This window comes from Mirounga leonina, unplaced genomic scaffold (assembly GCF_011800145.1).
Source record: "Mirounga leonina isolate KUSES-001 unplaced genomic scaffold, KU_Mleo_1.0 Mir_165, whole genome shotgun sequence".
Taxonomy (NCBI): Eukaryota; Metazoa; Chordata; class Mammalia; order Carnivora; family Phocidae; genus Mirounga; species Mirounga leonina.
In genome coordinates this window covers 17,463,174-17,485,847 of record NW_023270415.1, presented here as the reverse complement: position 1 = coordinate 17,485,847, position 22,674 = coordinate 17,463,174, and the positions used below count along the sequence as shown (strand labels likewise).

Genomic DNA, 22,674 nt, shown 5'->3' with positions numbered 1-22,674 from the left:
AATAATATAAAAACGTGTGTGACACTAAAATGGTCATATAATAAGTATAGGAAAATTTATAGCCTTAAATGCTTAATATCACAAAAGAAGAAGCACTGAAAATTAAGTGTAAAAATTAAGAAGTTAGAAAATTAACAATAAGTTAAGAGAAATAATAAAGAATAAAAATTAAAAAGAAACAAATATACAAGAGAATCAAACCCAAAAGTTTTTTTTTTGAGAAGACCAATTAAATTTTCAAATATCTGGTAGAATGGCTGAAAAAAAAAAAGCAGAAATAACCAATATAAGGAATGAAAAATGGGACAGTAATACAGATCTTACAGATGCATGAAAGGTAATAAGAGGAAATTTTTAAAAAACTAGTTTTTTAATAAAGATAGCAAATCTAAATGGCCTATAAACATTAATACATTGAATCAATAATTTAAAATTTGTACAATTGCACATTAGCCCAGAAAGTCCTGCAAAATGTTGTAGAAATAAATCCAATAATGCATAAACTCTTTAAGAAAAGTTTAAAAAGAAGGAGTAGTTTCTAATTTATTTCATGAGGCAGAATCTTGGTATAGAACCCTATAAGGAAAGTTTGAGAAAGGAAAATGTAGACCAACCTCAATCATTAACATAGATACAAACATCTAAAACAAAATATCAGCAAACCCATTTCATCAAAAAATAAAATAGTTAATACATTATGACTGCATTGGGTTTAATCTCAGAATACAAGATTATCTTACCTTTGGAAAAACAATTTATATATTTCTTCATATTAACAGATTAAAGGAGAAAAATCATGACCATCTCAATTGGTGAAGAAAAAATATTTGATAAAATTTCACACTCATGATAAAGTTCTAACAAAAAAGGAATAGAAGACTATTTTCTTAACCTGATCAAAAACCTACAGCAAGACTCATAATTAGGATCCAATTTTGATCAGTTATATAGAAACCCTGAAGAATTTACAGATAAATAATTGGAAATGGAGAGTTTAGCTAGTTTCTTTAATTCAAAATCAATGTTTAAAAAAGTACATTTCTGAAAAACAAGTAGAAAACTAATATATAATTATATAATTATAATTACTTATATAAAAATTGATATTCAGGAATAAATGTAAGAGTTAAACCCGAATATAAAAAATCAGTTAGGGGCACCTGGGTGGCTCAGTTGGTTAAGCGACTGCCTTCGGCTTGGGTCATGATCCCAGAGTCCTGGGATTGAGTCCTGCATCGAGCCCCACATTGAGCCCCACATCGGGCTCCCTGCTCCTTGGGGAGCCTGGTTCTCCCTCTCCCTCTGCTGCTCCCCCTGCTTGTGCTCTCTCTCTGTGTCAAATAAATAAATAAAATCTTTTTAAAAAATTAGAAAAAGATAGATATAATAAAAATCTGCAAAAGATTTGAATAGGCAATTCATAGAAGGAGAAACTCAAATGAAAAATAAGCATATAAAAAGATGTTCAACTTTATTAGTAATCAAGGAGACAAAAATTAGAACCACAGTAGTATACCATTTCCCACCCACCAGTGTGACACACAATTAGTCTGGTGATGTCAAGGATGTGGAGCAACAGGAGCAACTCTTATTAACTGTTAGTAGGAATGGATATTAGTGCAACAATTTTGCAGAACAACTTGGCATCATCTAATAAGGTATACTTGTACAAACGCTTTGACTAAGGTATTCACTCCTAGCACTCATGCACCAGAAGACACGTACACGAACATTCATAGCAGCATTGTTTGTAATGGCAAACAAGTGGAAACTACTCAAATATGTGTCAGCAGTAGAATGGATAAATAAATTTATGGTATGTTCTCACAGAAGATTATTATACAGAAGTGAAAGTGAATGAAAAGCAGTCACAATGTGAATGGATCTCAGAAATATGATGTTGAGTGAAAACAAGTTGGAGGATAAATGTGGAGTCCATTCACTTAAATTTCAAAAATATGCAAAACCAACCAATATACTCGTTAGGAATGTAAATATATATAGTTGTAATACTAAAAAGGATAGTAAGGAAATGATTACATTATAATAGCCAGGACATGGATGGAGACAACCTAAGTGTTTATCAATGTTTGAATGGATAAAAAAAAAGGTATGTGTGTATGCTGGCACACATGAACATGTGATGGAATATTATTCTGCCATAAAAAAGAAAGAATTTTGCCATTTTTAACAACATGGATGGAACTTGAGTACATTAAACTAAGTGAAATTAAGTTAGAGAAAGACAAATATTCTATGATCTCACTTATATGTGGATTAAAAAAAAGCTTATAGAAAAAGAGATCAGATTTGTGGTTACCAGAAGTGTGAGTAGTTAAAAGGTAACAAACTTGCAGTTTTAAGATAAATAATTTCTGGGGATGTAATGTACAACATGATGACTATAGTTAATACTGCTGTATGGTATATTTGAAAGTTGCGAAGAGAGTAAATCCTAAAAGTTCTCATCACAGGGAAAACCTTTTTTTCCTTTTTTTTTTTTTGTATCTATATGAGAAGATGGATGTTACCTAAACATATTGTGGCAATCATTTCATAAATATATATAAGTCAAGTCATTATGCTGTACACTTTAAACAGCACTGTATGTCAAATATCTCAATAAAACTGAAGGGAAAAAATGATTACAAATGATTTAAGATAGCAGAGGGAAAGTCAGCAAGGAACTGAAAAGGTAATGGCAATATTCTTTTTATGAAAAGTATAAAGTCAAGTCATGATAGCTGTATGTATTCAATATTTAATAAAGGCAATAACAGATTAAGGAATTAAGTGAATTACCCCCAAAATCTCAACCAGTAACCTATCGAATTAGGGCTTGAAATAGAATTGTCTGACTCCAAAGCCCTCAGTTGTGGCCACTAGCAGTATCTGCTCTCAAAGTAGCTGGCATAAGAGGCTGATAATCAACTTTCCTATCTCCCCTCACTTTGTGAATTTGATGCCTTGCTTAGGCCCATGGTATCTTCCATTCCCTACCATGGGTGAATTTGTGGGGAACAAAAAAACTTCTCCATTTCTGAAGGAAGGGTATTTAGTTTCTTTCTCTAGTCAAATCTTGGTCTACCCTTCTCTACGATGTGTATTTTTTAAGTGAGGTAAGAGTCACATAAAATTAATCATTTTAAAGTGAACAATTTAGTATAATTCACCACTTTTATCTAGTTTCAAAACATTTTCCCAAAAGGAAACTAGGGACCCATTAGTCCTCCCTTCCCCAGGCCCTGGCAAACATCAGTCTACTTCCTGCCTCAATAGATTTATCTGTTCTTGTTATTTCATATAAATTATATCATGCAATAATTGTTCCTTTGTATTTGGCTTCTTTCACTCAGCATAATGTTTCCAGGTGCATCCACATTGTAGCATGGTTCAGTATTTCATTACTTTTTATGGGTGAATAAAATTTCACCTCCTCTACTTTTTTGTAATTTTCTCCTCAGAGCCTCCTGAGTTATAGCTGGATTGTAGCTATATAGTATATATATATAGCTATATAAGCTGGATTATACCCTTTCACATTTCCCCCTTTATTTAGTTAAATCTTACTGCTCCTGCTTTTTTTTTTTTTTCTTTAACAAACTGCCCAGGATTCCAGCTGCTTTTCCTCTATCATATTTCACTTTGATGGTATGAGCCCTTGTCTGAACATATTCCATTTTGGGTTATTTGCAAATATGGTCTCTGCACAACTTCTGCTTCATTCAATTCCTTGATAAAACTATTCAGTAGAAAAGCCCAATATGACCGTAACTGCTTTGTCTGGCATGAGAACATAATTTGCCATCTTATCCATACATTGCAGGGAGATATTGTGCCAAATGTTTTGCTGGTATCAAGATTCATCCATTTTAGGGTTCTCTATCTTCATAATCTCCTCCCCCTTAACTCCTCATTCTTTATGTCTTCAGCTTTAAATGTCACTTCCTCAGGGAAGCTGTCTTTACCTGCATTCTTGGTTTGCTTTGCCAGGGTGTTCAGAGATAACCGGTTCCTATTTATGCTCTTGCTTCTGTTCCTTATTACACTGTCTCACAAGTCAGGCCCCCTCGTGTTTATTATCACAGCCCCTGTGCCTCTTCTTTGGTATGTTTATTATATTTTTAAATTAACTAGCTCTTTGTGTCATTATTTGACATTTGTTGCCCCATGTCCTCTGCTAGATCATAAAATCCAAGATAGCAGGGGCCATGTATTTTTTTTTTCTAGCTCCCACTGCAGTGTCTAACAAATATTAAGTGCTCAATAAATGTTTGCTGTGGAAAAACTTATCTTAATAAACCTGTCCAGTAAATTTGCTCACTGAACCTTGATAGCCAAAAATTGAAGAGACTTTGGATCCACTTTGAGCCGCTTTTGGGGTAGCATTCTGAGCACACTCCCTTGTTCTGGTCTCCTGGCCAGAGCCTTGGTGAGCTTACTTGATATAGTCATATAAAGAAGAACCAAAGGACTTCGGATTAGTTAGTTGCAAGAATTTTTTTCCATGAATTAATTTTAAAAATGGGTTCCTTTTGGTTGGGGGGAAGGAGGTAGGAAGGAGATTGAGTAAGGGTTGGTGAAACAAGGGAAGGTGAATTTAATCACTTCCTTGTGCCCTTTTCCTGGGCAGCAATGTGTGATGAATGCTAAAGAGCAAATGTAATAAATGTCTCAATATCTTGGCTGAGAGCAAGAGTCTAATTACAAGCCATATGGCCTCTTCAACTCAGTGGCTGTGAATTTATTTGGGTTTTATCCAATGAGTATCAAGAGCAGTTAAGCAATCAATAGATTTTTCTATCACTGAATTTCATATTTTTAGATCCAAGGTCAACACTCTAAATTCTTCTCTTTAGATATCTTATTCCCTCTCCTTCCAAAAAAGTGGGGAAATCATGATTGCACAAAAAATCTTTAGGATTTAACTGGGAGTTTTCAGTCCATTGCCTTCAGTTTGGAAAAAACAAACAAACCAACCTGAAGTTAACTGTTGTATTCTTGGTTTGTTTTGCCAGGATGTTTAGAGGTAACTGGTTCTCGTTTATGCTCTTGCTTATGCTCGCCCTCTCTCTCTCTCTCTCTCTCTCTCTCTCTCTCTCTCTCTCTCTCACACACACACACACACACACACACACACACACACACACACACACGTAGACACAGAGTCCCGGGAAACAGGGTACCTCAAGATGGTCTACAAAGTTCTCTTGGCTAGTAGTATTCTGATTTCGTTGTGGTCTTCAGCCAACAGAGGAGTATGGGGTCTAAATGAGATTGTTTTAAATATACCGCTAAAAAATTCACAAAGTGGAACTTCTAATTTGTGAACATTTGAAAGGAAGGAAAATCACCTGGTGCCCATTACCTTTACCTTTCAAGTTTCAAATTTTCCAAGATAAAAAAAAAGGGGGTGATGGTCTTCCCCTAGACACTTTCTTTCTTCTATTTGATCCTGATTGATTCATAAGAATAATAGTATTTCCCTGTGTTCCTAGGATCCCACTGGGAGTATATCTTTATTTTGAGAAAGAAATGGATATCCATTTATAAGTTCTGTAGTTTCCAGCGAATATTGAAGATGCCACTGAACTTTTCCCCTGAACTAAGGGTAGAAGCTGAATTATATGAATTATATTATATATGAATTATACCCTTTCACATAGTTGAAAGAGATACAAATACTAAAGCCAATCTTTCCTTTCTACTGCCAAATCCTACCCTATACCACTATTCTCAGACAGAAACTGGTACTATTTTACAGCATCAGAAGTTATCTTAGGCTTTAGCCAGTGTTGAGGAGTAGGCATGTTTGAAATATGCACTTAATAAAAAAAATCCAAGAAAAATTATAGGCTTTAGATATAAAACTAAAATTATTAAATATATCAAGGTAGGTGAAAAACATTTCTAATGTTTTTTTTAATAAGTCAGTTGGTTAAAAAAGAGTTTGATATTTTAAATTTGGATTTTCATAAATTAAGAGATTTGTACAATGTTCTATAATGTGTCCTTAAAAGCAAAGTTTGAGGTGTTTAGTCACTGAATTCAAATCAGAAATATATTCCTCTAGCTAGTTCCTGTTCTTTCTTCTTCTTTGTTAGTCTAGTTAGGCATAGGAGGCAATAAGTATTAAGCAGCTATAACTTTTATTCTGGAGAGAGGATAATCTCATATTAGTTTTATTATACTTTTTATCTTGGCATTTCTGGAAATTAAATTCAGAGTAATATAATAAATGCTAACCATACTTTTTTGAAAATTAATACATATGAAAAATAAATTTTCAATTGTAATTTCATATACTGGCCAAGTCTCTAAGCACAGTATAATCTGTAGCATAGCATTTAGATTGATAATTAATATAAAACTCTTGCTCCATCTACTTCTCCCCACTGCACCTTATCATCTCGGTTAACTTCAGTCTTCCCTAAAAGCAGGGCATTATGCTCTGGAGGAATTTTGTTCTGTTCCTTACCAGTGAGTATCAAGCTTGAAATAAGGATTTATAGTCCATACAGGGAAATATTTCAGCAGTACTGGCTACATAACTACAAAACCCAATGCAAAATGAAAATGTGGTATAGCTGATTCAAAAGCTAAGAATTTGAAGATGGTTGCAGCAGAGTAATAAACCAAGTGTTGGAAATCCTAGTCAGTGCAATAAAGCAAGAAAAAGATCACTACATCAAAAACTAATGATGTATTATATGGTGACTAACATAACATAATAAAATTTTAAAAAAAAGAAATGAAAGTCATGCAGATTGGAATGGAAGAAATAAGACCATTTCTATTTGCAGATAACATAATTGTCATCATAGAAAATCCCAAAGAATTCACACACAACAACACAAATTAGTAAGTGAGCTTAACAGGAACACAGGATATAAAGTCAATACACAAAAATGTTTGTAAATACTTGTGATGAACAATTGGAAACCCAAGTTAAAAACCAGTGCCATTTACACTAGCTTTCCCCAAAATGAAATACTTAGGTACTCATTTAACATACCATCTCTGTATGATGAAACTATACTACACTCATAAAAGAAATCAAATGAGACCTAAATAAATAGAGACACATACTGTATTGGGGGATTGAAAGATTCAACATAGTAATAAAGACTTAAATTTTTCCCAAATTAATGTACAAATTTAATGCAATTCTAATTTTAAAAATTGGTATCTTTCTGTAGATTTAGACAACCTAATATTAAAATTTATATGGAAAGGCAAAGAAAATAGAATCGCCAAAACAGTTTTGAAAAAGAATGAAGTTGGAGGAATCACATTAGCTGAATTTAAGACCTACTTTAAAGTTGCAGAAAGCAAGGCTGTATTATTGGTGAAGGGATAGACACATAGATCAATGGAACAGAATAGAGTCCATAAATAAACATAGAAATATGGCCAACTGATTTTTGACAGGAGCAAAGACAATTCAATGGAGAAAGGATAATCTTTTCAACAAATGGTGTTGGAACAATTAAACTCCATGTGCCTTCCCCCCAAAAAAGATGACCTAAGTCTCACACCATAAACAAAAATGAATTCAAAATGGGTCATAGATCTAAATGTTAGACATAAAACTATAACACTTTTAGAAAACATTGGAGAAAATCTTCATGACTCAGGGTTAGGCTAAAAGTTCTTAGACATGACATTAAAAGCATAATCCCCTTAAAAATTTGACACCTTTTTCATCAAAATTTTTGCTCTGCAAAGAAGCAGCAAAAAATATATGTAGATACGATACCAGTTTTGTAAAATGAAACCCCATAAATATTTACACAAAAATTTTTAAAAGTGTTTTTATCCTTGGGGAACTAGTACCAGAAGGTTGGTGTAAACCTGCTTTTGACTCTGTATCCTTCTTTGGTTGTTGAATTTTTATGAATATCTCTTACTTTCATACAAGGTCCCAAATCTCCCCACCCTTAGCAGCTTTCAAATGAGGTTAGTCAGCAGTCTGCTAGAAAATTTGTGGGGAGGTGAGGGTTGACTACTCAGATCTCTTCCAACTATAAAATCCTAGGATTGTATGATTAGATTCAATGTAAGATAATTAAAAATTCCCTAAGTGAGAAAATGTTTACCATATTTTATTTAATTTCAGAATCATTGAAAAAAAAATCTTAAAGCCCCAGGGCTCACCAGTGCCTTCCAATGGACTCAAATCTTGATATATGCTTCTTATCATTTGTCAGGAGTAGCTTGATATCTAAATGATTAGTAGTCCCTTTCAAGTATATTTTCTGTTTTCTTAAAATTTATTTTAGAGAGAGAGAGTGTGTGTGCATGAGCAGGTGGAGGGGCAGAGGGAGAGGGAGAGAATCTCAAGCAGACTCCCCACTGAGCCCCTCAGGACCCTGAGATCATGACCTGAGCTGAAACCAAGAATCAGACGCTTAACCAGCTGAACCACCCAGGCACCCCTCAAGTTTATTTTCTTAAACAACTTTAAGTGGGTCCCCTTCTTTTGTAGAACAGAAGAGACCGTATTCCATTTATTGGATCACAGTCCAGAAAGCATAGTCTTCACATGGAATCTTCTCTTTCATCTTTACGAGCCCTAACTTACATTAATTTTATCTGTAAACTACATTAAGTCTCTGAATTAGTGGGGTAAAAATCTGAAACTAGTGCACCTAGCTGCAAATAAGGCATAAATTTTCATAATGAAATGTTAGACTGAAGAGCACTGGTGAATTTACTGTTAGGTTAATGAAATTTAAGCTTCAGGGACCTCTATCTGTGCAGATCTTTCTGAGGGCCTTTTGGGGCCCTAACAATATGCTTATATTTTTGTAGATTTGCAAAAGTAAGATATTTTAATTATAATCAGCAAAAACAGTGTCTCTTTCCACTTTGATTTTCCCTCCATCACACGTTTCTTCTTGATGAAGGGCAACAGAGGGGCTATGGATATTTGGGGGATTCAGTTAAGGGGAAATAGATCCCATTTGAGTTTAGTGGCATATGTTTTTGGGGTTTGCAACGAATCTATGCATAGCTCATTATTGCTAGCCATACCGGCATAATAGCTCCCTATGCCAGTTCACTTGCTGAGGAGACATGAAGATCCACGCCAGAGGTGATGTCACCCTGTATGATTGTGCCCAGGGGGCTCTGATATTGGAAGTATTGGATGATGTAGGGGCAACAAATTTGGAAATGCACAGACTTAAAAAGTGGTCTGTGAAAAATTCTTCCAAATCTTACAAATGAAATAGACTAGTCTTTCAAATTTAATAGCTATCCTTAAAAATTTAGACATTATCAATAATGAGTTATAAAGCCATGAGAGAAAACAAATCTTGATCAAACACACTAGAGGAAAAACAGAATTATTTTTCTATTCTTCCTATAGAAAATTATATTCCAAAATTATTGTTAAATGAAGAGGCAGTCAAAGAACAGTGCATCCAGAAAACATAGGGGGAAAGTATTACAGAGGTGTGCCAGGCTGTTAATTAAACCATTGCTACTTTTCTAGACTTCTGATATTTATGGTATTTTCAGTTTTTAAGCTTTGCATTTTGTTGTGATTTCCTTTTCTCATTACAAATAAATATTTGTTTTCAGACCTACTTTTGTATTTGTAACTTTGTGCTTTTTTTTTCTTAAAGAGCACTGCCCAAATTATGTAAGTGTCAAGCCCTCTAAAACTTGAATCAACTCTGCATAGAGCTTTTAAATATTTGGGCATAGAATAAAACTTTTCTTTTTGCTTAAGGATTCTTAGTAACACATTCAAGTGAAATCATGCTTTACTTAGTCTAGAATATGACCTCTGCAATGGAATTGGTAACTCTGGGGTGTCAGAACTGAGAACAGTGAGAGGCACACAGATTTATCACCAGCCATCCTGCAGGAAGGAAACCTGGGTGGAATTTGGCACTGAGTATAAATTTCTGTTCCAGAAAAAAAAACTGCAAAGAGGTCTGCTGAAATGACCTGGTAGAGCTTTTATCTAATTTAAAAGAGGAAAGACTTTGAGGCTTTTCAGAGAAGTATGAAACAGTAGATTTGGGATATCTAGGTTCAATTCACCTAGTTTTGATTTCTGCACTATACAGGAAAAGTTAAGGTAAGGTTGACACAGTGGATAATGATGACAATACTTTCCTATCTCACTGTCCCTTTCTATCCTCTGTAGTATTTGAATACTGTACTGGATTGATGGATGTTATGGGAGATCCTGTAGACAATAGAGCCAGTAAATGTGATCTTATAACAATTTAACTCCCTTGCAAAGGCAGATGGGATTAATGTACTGGGATCATCATTCTTAAGCAAGTTATGCAAGGTCACTGGCCCTTCCATGGAGAGGAGTTTACATACATATATATTTCTGTTTAACCCATTTTTAAGTAGTACTGCTTGCTTGCTCTTTTTGGTATATATGTCCTCATTAAAAGATTAATTGTCCTTTTATAGCCCAGATAAGGCAAAAGGCAATTGTAATTATATCTCACCATGGGCCCACGATTTGTCTACCGGGGCAGTAATAAAAAATTGTTAGAGTAACCCCCTTCTTTGCCAGAATGACCACGCATTGGTCCCCATAGAGAGGGGTCACAGGTTGCAGGAAAATCCCTCAGTCTTCTCTGACTCCCGATCCTAAAATTGTTTGGACTAAGTATGATTCATATAATTGAAGATTTCTTCCTTCAAGCTGGAGTCAGGGTGGGTAATAACACTATTGCTTAGCATCACATCTGATAGGGAATAAAAGGTATGTGGAAGTCTTTAAATAGTCTCTGCTGCTTGATGTCATAGAAATTCTATTTCATTGTGATCAAAAGAATCAGTACAGTCCAGAGAAGTGTACCATTCCTAAATTCAGCAATTCTGACAACAATGGGCCACTGTCTGAATTATCAAGTAATTCTTTTATTTGGCTGTCCAAGGTTCTTTGTGATTTAGTGATGAAGTCTGTAAGGCAGAATAATGATGCATTCTAAAGGAGAAAATGATAGTAGGATTATGGCTGCAAGACAGAGAGGACAATGGCAGGTTTGACTCCAGCTTGTTTAAACAAAGGCATTTCCCAGAGCATATGAAGTATTCCTGGTGTTGTGAATTCTGTGAGGTTTTATCTTTCTTTATACTTTTTTTCTTTATCATTTTCTGGGTGGAATGAGCTTGAAGAATCAAGTAATATTTCCTGGTCATGTATACACATAGACAAACATGTGGAGGTGATTAAGCAAAGCAAACAGTCCCATTTACATAGCACAATATTCTTGATGCTGGTTGAGGCTAGCTCTGAATGTGTGGATTTGAAAGGAAGCTACATTTCCAGGGAAGAAATATCACCCTTCCCCAGTTCTACCCAAAACTCATTTATCAGGTAATCAGAAAGAAGAAAAGTCAAGGGTTGTTGACTTTTTGTGATGTCCACTCCCTTCTATGTAAATAGAGATCCTAAGGTAACAGGCTTGGTTCTTGTATGCCTGAGCATTCCCACCCAAACCTCCCTGAACCTAGAGCTCATGCTCCTGTAATGAGATCACGAATTGTACTGGCTTTGCTTTGTGGTCAGCATGTTTCTTTTTAATGGTGTCAGGTTCTACTTTTCTCTGCAGCTGGGAGAGGTAACTGTCCTTTTATCCTCTCCAAAAGAGGTACCAAAGATGACTGTCTTTGGGATTCCCCTCATTGGGTTGTTGGATCTCTCTCACTCTAGTGATAACCATCGTCAGGGATCTCATGCTTGGTCAGGCCTGCGAAGGGACACCCACTAGCTCTGTTCTCATCTTACTCCACCTTTTTCCATGTCAGTCTTGATCTGCTCCTCAAGATCCTCTGGGGACACATAAAAGTCCTCTTCTGGCACCGACGATTTGGGCCGGCAGCGTCCACAGCAGCAGTTGCAACAGCAGCATAGGCAGCAGCAAAAATAACAGCCAGTCAAGAGGCCAATGATGACAAACAGGGTCTAGGGGAAGCAGAGGCAAAGCAAAATAGGGGTTAGGGGTGGTGGAGTGTGGGAGAACCCCAGAAATTAAGTGTGCATCCATGTATCTTCAGAGACCTGAAGATAATGCAGTTCACCCTGCAGACCACATATTCACCCTCATCCTTATTCCATACAAGAACTGCCTTTTTAGTTGCCTTGGAAACAAATTCCTTATAAAGTTTTGCCTAACAAGTTCACAGGAAGTGACTTGTAGCCTAAGTAATGAAGGGTGATGTTTTCTTCTTTATTCATAAGCTATGGTGGTCATTATTAAGAGTAGAGCAAACAAAACAAACACAATCTCTACAGATCAAATGAGCTAACCAAGGGGACTGAATTATTCTCACCAAAGAAGAGATTTTGAGCGCTCTCCCTCCCACCTCCGCATTTCTGTTAGTCACCAGGTCCTGCCAGAATCTCTTCAAATTCCCTTACACCCTCCTCCTTGTCTCTATCCTGATGGTAGGACTTTAGAAAGATCTTGTTATCTCTGCCTTTAACACTTCAATAGCCTCCTAACTAGCCTCCCTGCCTCTACTCTTGCCTCCTATTCTACTCTGCACGTTGTTGTTGGAGCTCTCTGAAATACATGTTCTCTTGAATGTATGTAGCAACTTTCCTGCCTCTCAGGAAAGGCTTGAGGTCCTTATTAATAGTCATCTGGCTTCAAACCCTTCTGTGAATTAGCACAGCCCTGTTCCTGCCATACCTGATAGATTTGCTCTCCCTGTGGATTCATCTGCCCAGAGGGCCCCTTCCCATTCCCCAGCCATCTAAAAAATGCCCACTGTGTGTTGAAGATTCATCTCAAAGATCCTCTCTCTGACATCGTTCCTGATCCCCCCCCCCCACTCTAAAACAGTTTCTCCTTCCTTTGTGCCCCAGCTGTACTCCATATAAATTTCTTCAGGACAAAATTCAATTTAAGACATTGATCAGTTTATATGTTTGTCTCACATTAGACTGAGGTTCTTGGAGGCTGGAACTATATGTTAGTCACCCTTCGGTCCCTCCTAACCTAAGGATTTAGTACCTGGCATGTGGAAGACAATAAATACCTATTGAATTAATGAATGTATGAAGTAGTTAATAGATAAACAACTTGTTCCTCCTCATGAACAGCCAGCACCAGGGTTTCCCCACAAGCATATAAAAGGTTTGCTTAGGGGTCCCTGGGTGGCTCAGGTGGTTAAGCGACTGCCTTCAGCTCAGGTCATGATCCCATGGTCCTGGGATCGAGTCCTGAATTGGGCTCCCTGCTCCTCAGGGAGCCTGCTTCTCTCTCTGCCCCTCCCCCATGTTTGTTTTCTCTCAATCAAAAATAAATATATAAAAATACTTTTTAGAAAAAGATAAAGGTTTGCTTACTAAGTCTGCCATAGCTAAAAATGAAAAACTTTCCCAACCTCCAATTTAAAACTTTTGTTAATTGAGCAAAATAAATTTGATTTTTTTAAAAAAATACGTTATTTGGCATAGGAAGTGTTTTATACATCTTTGAATCAGAATGCAGATTTTATCTAAAAAGAGAAAGAGGATAAAGATCAACTTGTGTATATGTAGTTCTTCAGGAAGTTAAAGTAGAAATCTTTAATGTCGATGAGCCTCACCTGGCTCATTCCTGCTTCTTAGCCCAGCACCCCATCTCTGACTCTGGTCCCCATTATGGGGTGGAGCCTACAGTGGCTCATGGAGCCTACAGTCACACACTCATGCCGATAATCTTTTTGCCATGTGTACTCTACATTTTCATAGACTTTAAGTAAATTACTCTGAAAACAAAACTGCAACACCCTTCTCCTCACCAGCTGCGTCCCCAACCCTCCTGTGCAGTATTCCTGAGCTCCTGCCCCAACCAGCTACTCCTTTTTTTACCTACCTTTGTCCTTTTTTGTCTTTACCATGCAATTCCCATATTTTTCTCTTCTCCAAAAATTTCCTTTAATTCATATACTGTTTTGTTCTTTAATTATTCCAACTAGATTGTTTGCCTGTTGCAGAAATAACCTTGCCTTATATACTTACAGTGCTTAGCACACTACTAGGCATAAGTAGGAGTCCAATATTTTGAAATACATATTTTCATTGGTACAATAAATCATTCTTGCAGTGCACACCTAATACATGATCACTATGTGCCAGCCCTCTCTAATGGGCACTGTGCAATTAGGTTTTTGATATAAGCAGAAGAAGAAGGTAAATTTCTTTGTAACTGTATTTTTAAAGAGCCATATCAGGAATTATTTCAAAAATCTCTTATACTTTTGGACAGCTTCTGCTTTTCTATATGAATTTTGATCAATTTTGTCAACTTCCGCAGCAAGGAAGCCTATTCTCGTTTTTATGCAGGCCAGCCCCAATATGCAACCAGGTGCTGGTATGTAAATTATCTAGAATGCCAAATATACCTTCCCATGGAGAGAATGTCATGCCTGGAGGTTAGATTTGCAGGTAAGCCCACACTGTTATATGAACACTCAATCTATTATAAATGACATTGTCATTATGTACACTCTTGTTCCAAGGTCCAAATCCACTCAGTGGGAACTTGTCTCCCTCCCAGGTCTTCAACAATAGAGAAAGGGGGTTTCAGTTGGAATCCCAGTTATCTCTAGGAAAAGAAATGTTGGAGACTACAGAAGACAAGTGAGGCTTCAGGTTGCAGACGCTCCATGCTTATGTATAAAAATATATTCTCTCTCCTCCTGCATATATAAGACTCTTCAATTTAGCAAGATTTATTTTAGTGGAAGAAAATAACAATCCCTCTTTTTGGAGATCTGTAGCTTTTTAAATTATTACCACCCATATGAATGTGAGTTCATACGATTTCCCAAATTATATGAATTGTACAAAAAATATGCTGATGGACCATATGTATAGTTCACATGTAAATACCCTTTTATCAGAAGATATATATATATATATAACTATCATCAAACACTCATATACTAGGTATTCCTAGGAAACCACACAAAATTTACTGTCAGAAGTCAATTCTGATTGCACTAAGTCCTTAAAAATGTTGCCTTCTTCTTGACCAGATATCCTTTTTTTTTAATTTCTCCCTCTGTGTCTCTTCAACATCCTTCCAGCACTACTTAATTCTCACTTTTCCCCCCTCATTTCCTTCTCCACTACTTGAAGTCAGGCCCCACATGAGCCTATCACATAATTACCATACATTCTCCCAAGTACTGTGTTTGCTCAGGTAGCTTATGCTCTAGATAGTAAAGTACATGGTTAAATTTGTCCTATAATAATTTACTAAGCACTTGTCACACTAATAAATTATTTTTGTTTTGAGCTGTGAGTCAGTTCTTAATTAGTCATTATGGGGGGAGGGAGGGCAGTCAGAATTAACCTGAAGCCTCAAATTCAATTATAATTAATGTCTACAGGTATTTTAAGTCATGCTGTATTTTATAATTATTTGACAAGCTAAAGAAAAAAAGAAAAAGAAAAGATCCTCAAATAACAGCTTTCAGTCAAAGTGATATCTCTTTTTATTTACAAGAGTTTAATAATATAGTAAGATTAGGTTTTCTCTGAGATGGAGCCTAAAAGAACGAATAATACCATGATTTTTCTAGGAAATTGTTTTTAAAGAAAAAATTGATTTACCTTTGCCCACCAGCTTGACAGCATGAAGTAGGTGTTAACGTTTTCATCTCCAAATTGCTCGGCCACATACAGTCCCAGTGATCCATACTTGTCATATATGTTTCTCTTTGACATGTCAGTAAGTATTGTGTGGGCATTGTTGATTTCTTTAAACTTGTCAGCAGCAGCTGGATCATCCGGATTCTTGTCTGGATGGTGTTTCAGGGCCAATTTTCTTTTAAAATTAAAAAAAAAAAGTGAGGAAAAGTGTTATTTGACAAGAATTGCTTTGACATTTTAGGAGGGGCACTATTCATTTGTACACCGTTTTTACATGCAATTACTGTGAAGTGTTAAGTTTCACAAAAATGTTGATGTAACTAAGCAAGTTTTCATCAGATGTTGTCTCTTGTTTCTGATGTGCAGGCACAGTAGCATTGTTTCTCTCCTCACATCCTCAAAGGAATTCTCAACTGCTGCATTGTTGTAGAGTCTGTTCTTTCTGTTGGCAAATACGTGAAGTTTGTTTTTACCTGGCAGCTGATCAGTGGCCCATCTCAATATGCAGAGGCCTTTAAGAGTTTGTACAGTAGGGTCAGTTTATACCAAAATTCCATTTAGCACTGTAACAAGTTTCTAGAATTAACAAAACTTCACACCACATATTCAAAAAGTTAAACTCAACTGTCAAAAAAAAAAAAAAACCTGATTCATAGTCCCTTGAATAAATAGTATGACCCTTTTCACAGATCTTCCACAAATCCTTACTCCCTTTTGTTTTTATGAACAACTACTAGGACTTCCCTTGTTTTCAAATGTATATTTGACTTCTTTTCAAATAGATCTTTCCACTTTAAATAATCTGTAGAAGTTTACTTGTGAGTAAAATGTCCTCGCTTCTCTGTGGATCATAAATCAGTTCCTGAAGGGTATGTGTATGTGTTATGTTGCAGTGTGTGTGTGTGTGTGTGTGTGTGTGTGTGTGTATGTGAGAGAGAGAAAGAGATATTTGGGGGTTATTTATTCTTCAATTATACTCAAGTATTTAAAAACCTGTAAAATGATGGTAAGAACTGAGCTATGATAGTCAGGGTCTGACTGGTGGCCATTTCCTTCACTTCCCTCTACAGACAGATTTAAATAATGATTGAAGCCATGTGCAAAACTTGAGTCTATAGTAATTCTTCCACTATAAAGTCAATGAATTTCATGACTCTGTACTGGAAATTTTATATGACTCGTTCTCCCTACTATGCCCATCATAGCTATATATAGGAATATACCTTAAGCTTTTGTTTTGGTTTAGGCTTAACCACTTCATTTTAATGCAATAATAAAAGGCCATAAATAGAGCAGAAAAGTAGGGTATACTTTATAAGTCAATCTACCCAATAAACAGGAAAAAAAATCACGCCACTTTAAGAATTAAAGTATTGCTGGTTAGGAAGTAGGTGATTAAGCAGCTCAGCATCAGTGTGCTTAAAAAGTACCAAAATACTTAAAAGTATAAATTATGGTGTAAAATCCATTTCAACTCTGCACTCAGAATAAACAAAAAGAATAAAGCAATGATAGTTCATTTTAAATTTGTTTAATCAAAACATTTCACGCTTTTTGAGAGACATTTGAGTTATCTATAAATTCTTTTTTTTTTCTTTAAAGATTTTATTTATTTGACAGAGAGAGACACAGTGAGAGAGGGAACACAAGCAGGGGGAGTGGGAGAGGGAGAAGCAGGCTTCCCACAGAACAGGGAGCCCATGCAGGGCTCAATCCCAGGACCCTGGGGTCATGACCTGAGCTGAAGGCAGACGCTTAACAACTGAGCCACCCAGGTGCCCCTCTATAAATTCTTATAGATAGGACCATTGGAGATGTTTTTTATGTGCAGAATTCATGATGAAATCATGCTAAATAGCACAAAATGCCTATTTTGTCATTTAAAAAACCTTTTATAATGTTTACTATATGCCAGCACTATTATAAGCATGTTATAAATATTAATTCATTAATATTCACCACAACTCTATGAAATAGGTATTATAATGATCCCATTTTACAGGTGAGGAAATTTAGCCACCAGAAAGCTAAGTAACTTGCCCAATATCATACAGCTAATAATTAGAGCCAGGCTTTGAATACAGGCAATCTGACCCTGAGCACATGCTCTTAACCAGCACTATGCTGCCTTTTTTATATTTTTAAATTAAAAAAGTAAGGCACACAGAATGTTAGTATGCCATTGTAAGGATTTTGGCTTTTGGTCTAGGTGACATGGGAAGCCATTGGGGTTTTTTGAGAAAAAGAGTGGTATGATCTGACTTTAGTTTTAGAAAGATTACTAACTCTTGGAGAGGAAAAAGGCCAAAGCAGGGACACTCTCTTAGGAAAAGTTCATGGTGGTTCTGGTCAGTGTGGTAGTGGAAGATATAATGAGAAGTGGTTGGATTCTGGATATATTTTGAGGGCTAGCTGATGGATTGGATGTGGGATATAAAAGAAAGAGAAATCAGAGATGGCCCCAGAGTTTGGGCCTGAGCAAACAGAAGTTTGTAGTTACTATTTAATGAGTTGACAATAGATTTTTTTTTTTGCAGTAGGGCATGGTTTGCTAGGATTTAGAGTTGTGTTTTAGATACCTTTGAGATGCCTATTGGACTTCCAAGTGGACATGGAAGTAAGAGAGATATATGAGCCTGGCGTTTAGGCAAGAATTATTGTGGGAGATGTTATGTTTGAGAGTTCTCAGAAGGTAGATGGTATTTAGAGCCATGGAACTAGAAAAGATTCCCAAGGGATTGGTTTTAGAAGTCTAAAACCTGGGCTTTGGGAAGAAAGGACAAGCAGAACAAAGAAAAGCCAATGACGCAGAAGGAAAAATCTGGAGAATATATCTTGGGATCTAAGTTAACAAAGTATTTCAAGGAAGAGAGCGGTCATTTGTGTCAAATGCCATTAATAGGTCCTATATGATGAGGACTAAGAATTGATCACTGGGTTTAGTGATATAGAAATCTTTGGTGACCTTGACACACACACACACACACACACACACAATGGAATAAAGCAGAAAAACAAGTAGAAAAGAAAGAAAAACATGAAAGGTTATAACCACAATTACCAGTGCTTTTAGCTACACATTACGATTATAGGTGATTCTTTATTTTGTTTTTTCTTGTTACAAAAAAAAAGAAAAAACCAGATTACTTGTGTAGTTTCCTTCTGTAAGCATTTTTAAGCTCATTATAAATGTTGTTCTCTTTTAATAGCTGAAAGTTTAGTTTGTTCTCTTAAATTACCTACTACCAAATTAAAAGGGGTAAAAAAAGGAAGAAAGAAGAAGTCCTCTAACTTCAATGATACAATGATCATCATCAAAAAACATCAAGTGGATTCTTTAAACACATTAATTTCAATGGCATAATATTCCTGGAATTCTCACACTGTGCTCTGGGATACAATTGCAGCATTTTCCCCTACTAGTTCCAGAAATCATTTCCAGGCCAATCAAATACAAGAGCTATTACTTCTGCCTTGAAAAAAGAAACCCGGGAAAAGTGCCTCTTTGCATACATTCTCTTGTTTTTAAGTTTCAGTTGTAGACTGATACACACTGCCCAAGACTTAGCCAGAGAAGCCTGGCTTCTTGTCATATTTTAAGCTGCTCAGATCTTTGTCAGCTCACAAGGGCAGATGCACTCAACCATTTATCACACTCCTCTAACAATAGCATTGGCAAATTCAGAGGGCTGAACCATCTCCATTTGTAACAAATCCAATTCCTGGTCGTCAGCAACATTTTGACTCCTCTTGGCAGATACTCTTGGCTCTGAGGAATCCTTGGGAAATATGGCTAGCAGAGGCAGCTGCCAAAATTACAAAACTGCTCAGGAAGTAGTTGGTCAATGACCCATCTTTGGGAATTGCCTATAGAGCAAGGAAGCATGTATGGAATTTAGGGTGAAAGGAAGAAGCTAGAGTACATTTAAATATAAAATTCACCTAATTCATTTTAAAGATCTTTCTTATAATTTCTCATTTTATACTTAAAAGTGACATAATACACAACCAGAATGTGTGCCTTTTATTTTAAATCTCTCTGTACTTAGTCACCTATTAATCTGGTATGGCTATAACTGATGTTAGAATAATAGCATCAATCCCTCTAACTTCCACTTCAAAATCCAGTAACAACTGTCAACTGAAATGCATAGTGAATTCAATGAGTGGCAGATAAGATAAACATAGGATGTATAGTTGTAATTATTTAATGCCCCTATTCTGAGGCAGTAGCATAAGTCTAATAAAAATTACAGTGTTCTGCCCAGTTCTCTCCTCTTAACATCTAATCCTCTTAACATCAGATCTACCTACTACTCTCTACCAGTCTCTAAGTCATCTAAGACCCGATTCTGACCATGTTGCCCCACCTCTAGGCCAGAGCTATCTCCATGGGGTTAAAATGTCACAGGAAACCTTGTTTGGGAAAGGTGGTATCTAAGCTTCCGGGAATTAAGTTCCATCCTGGCATGGCTGTCTGTAAGTTGCCTTTCCCCACTCAACACATTTTCAGCTGCTTTCTCCAATGACCACCTATTGTTTCTTATTTCAAAATTCTCCATTACGGGGGTGCCTGGTGGCTTAGTTGGTTAAGTGACATGACTTAGGCTCAGGTCATGATCTCAGGGTCATGAAATGGAGCCCCATGAGCTCGCTTAAGATTCTCTCTCTCCCTCTCCCTCTCGCACCTACCCCCTCTCTTAAAAAACAAAAAAAATTCTCCATTGCGGTATGACTTTCTGCTAAACTCTCTCAGCCACAAAGTTTATTGCCCCTCCAATGTCCCAGAAGAAGCTACCTGCTGCCTAAGAAGAAAGAATAGAAAAGGAAGAGTGATTTCTTCTCATATCCTAGAACCCTTAAAACTATCCTTGTGACAGAGTCAGCATCTAATGCAAAGATAAGAAAAAAAAAAGCAAAATCTGAGTTTGAAAAAGCTCAGGTAGCAAAAGAAGCAAAAGCTGAGCTCAGACATAGACTATTCTTTCTAGAAAAAAATTGGCTATAATGGGAAAGAGACTGGTCGCAAATAGGAAAATGAACTGTTATAAACCAGAGTTTGAAGGTGAAAACAAACCCTAGATTAGCAAACCCAGGTGATGGCAAGTGTTGCAATAATGGAACTTGATAGTTGTCATAATACTAGAAGTTCAGTGGAACTCCTGTGCCCTCTTGGACTAAGTCAACACCCAAGTGAAAACATAATAAACCAGTATAGGAGTCCTAGTGCACATCTCCCTGACATTTGGTATTGGTGGACATTTAATGTTTGACAGTCTATATATATATATATATCCCTTTGTGGTTTAATTTGCATTTTCCTAATTACTAATGGGCTGATACACATATATATGCCATTTGGATATCATTTATTTAAGTTCATAGTCTTTTGCCAGTTTTTAGTTTGATGTTTAAATTGTAGTATTTAAAAAAATACATATTCTATATATGAATCCTTTGTCATTTATATGTATTGCATATATAGTCTCCCTTTCTGGGAACTTGTTGTTGTTAGTTTCTTTCTGGAATCTTTTGATGAACAGAAATTCTTAATTTTAATTTAGTTGAATTGATCAATTTTATCCTGAATTCAGAAAGATATTGTCCTATAAATTCTATAACTCTAAAATCTTTATAGATTTGCCTTTCACATGGTAGTCAAGGATTGATTTGTCGCTGATTTTTCAATGTGGTGGAAGGTAGGTGTCCAATCTTACTTTAAAATGTAGTTATCCAACTGTCCCAGCACCATTTATTTAAAAAATAAAATCCTTTCCCTGTATGTCTAGGCTGTCTGTTCAGCTCCATTGGTCTGCTTGGTTATTTCTGGGCCAATAATAGTTTGAAAATAGTACTTTAAAGTATGTCTTAGTATCTTAAAGATTAAGTTCTTCTGGGGGTGCCTGGATGGCTCAGTTGGTTGAGTGTCCAACTGTTGATTTTGGCTGAGGTCATAATCTCAGGGTGATGGGATCAAGCCCTGCATCAGGCTCCATGCTCAGGACAGAGTCCGCTTGAGATTCTTTCTCCCTTTCCCTCTGCTCCTCCCCCAGCTTGTGCTCTCTCTCTCTCTGAAATAACTAACTAACTAAATAAATAAAATCTTGAAAAAAAAAGCAAGTTCTTCTCTTTTACCAATTCACTAACAGTAAATGGATGTTGAACTTTATCAAATGCTTTTTCTGCATCTGTTGAGGAAACACATTTTTTCTCTTTCACTCTGTTAATGTGATTGATTGGTTTTCTAATATTAAATAAAGTTTGTGTTCTTGGATAAACTCAACTTGGTCATTATGTATTATTTTTTATTTATTGCTGGACTCAGTTTTCTAATATGTGTATCTAATTCTATAAATTTTCCTCTAAGTACTACTTCAACTGCATTCCACAAGTTTTAATATTTAACGTTCACTTCTAGATATTTTCTCATTTTAATTGTGATTTATTTATTTTTTAACACATTATATGCTGTATGTATTATATACTATATTTTTTATTATGTTTAATTAGCCAACATATAGTACATCATCAGTTTTTGATGTAGTGTTCAACGACTCATTAGTTGAGTATAACACCCAGTGCTCATCACCACACGTGCCCTCCTTAATGCCCATCACCTGGTTACCCCATCCCCCCAACCCCCTCCCTTCTGTAACCCTCGGTTTGGTTCCCGGAGTCCAGAGTCTCTCATGGTTTGTCTCCCTCTCTGATTTCTTCCCATTCAGTTTTCCCTCCCCCTGTGGTCCTCTGCTCTATTCTTTATGTTCCACATATAAGTGAAACCATATGATAATTGTCTTTCTCTACTTGATTTATTTCACTTAGCATAATCCTCTCCAGTTCCATCCATGTCAGTGCAAATGGTGAATATTCGTTGTTTCTGATGGCTGAGTAATATTCCATTGTATATATGAACCACATCTTCTTTATCCATTTATCTCTTGAAGGGCATCTCGGCTCCTTCCACAGTTTGGCTATTGTGGACATTGTTGCTATGAACACTGGGGTGCATGTGCCCCTTCTTTTCACTACATCTGTGTCTT

At 36.2% G+C, this 22,674-nt stretch overlaps 1 protein-coding gene and 1 long non-coding RNA gene across 2 annotated transcripts in view; one reads left to right on the top strand and one right to left on the bottom strand.

Moving 5' to 3' along the window:
* Positions 1 to 22,674, top strand: part of LOC118014881 — a 170,072-nt gene that overhangs the window by 29,521 nt on the left and 117,877 nt on the right. The window lies entirely within an intron of this gene.
* The window catches only part of DNAJC5B (DnaJ heat shock protein family (Hsp40) member C5 beta), a 74,373-nt gene that overhangs the window by 6,143 nt on the left and 45,556 nt on the right, over positions 1 to 22,674 (bottom strand). The window contains exons 4-5 of the mRNA XM_035011255.1: positions 15,593 to 15,806; positions 11,776 to 11,947 (exon numbers count right to left, since the gene is read on the bottom strand). Of these exons, the coding sequence (XP_034867146.1) occupies positions 11,776 to 11,947; positions 15,593 to 15,806 (386 nt within the window). The remainder of the gene's footprint in view (positions 1 to 11,775; positions 11,948 to 15,592; positions 15,807 to 22,674) is intronic.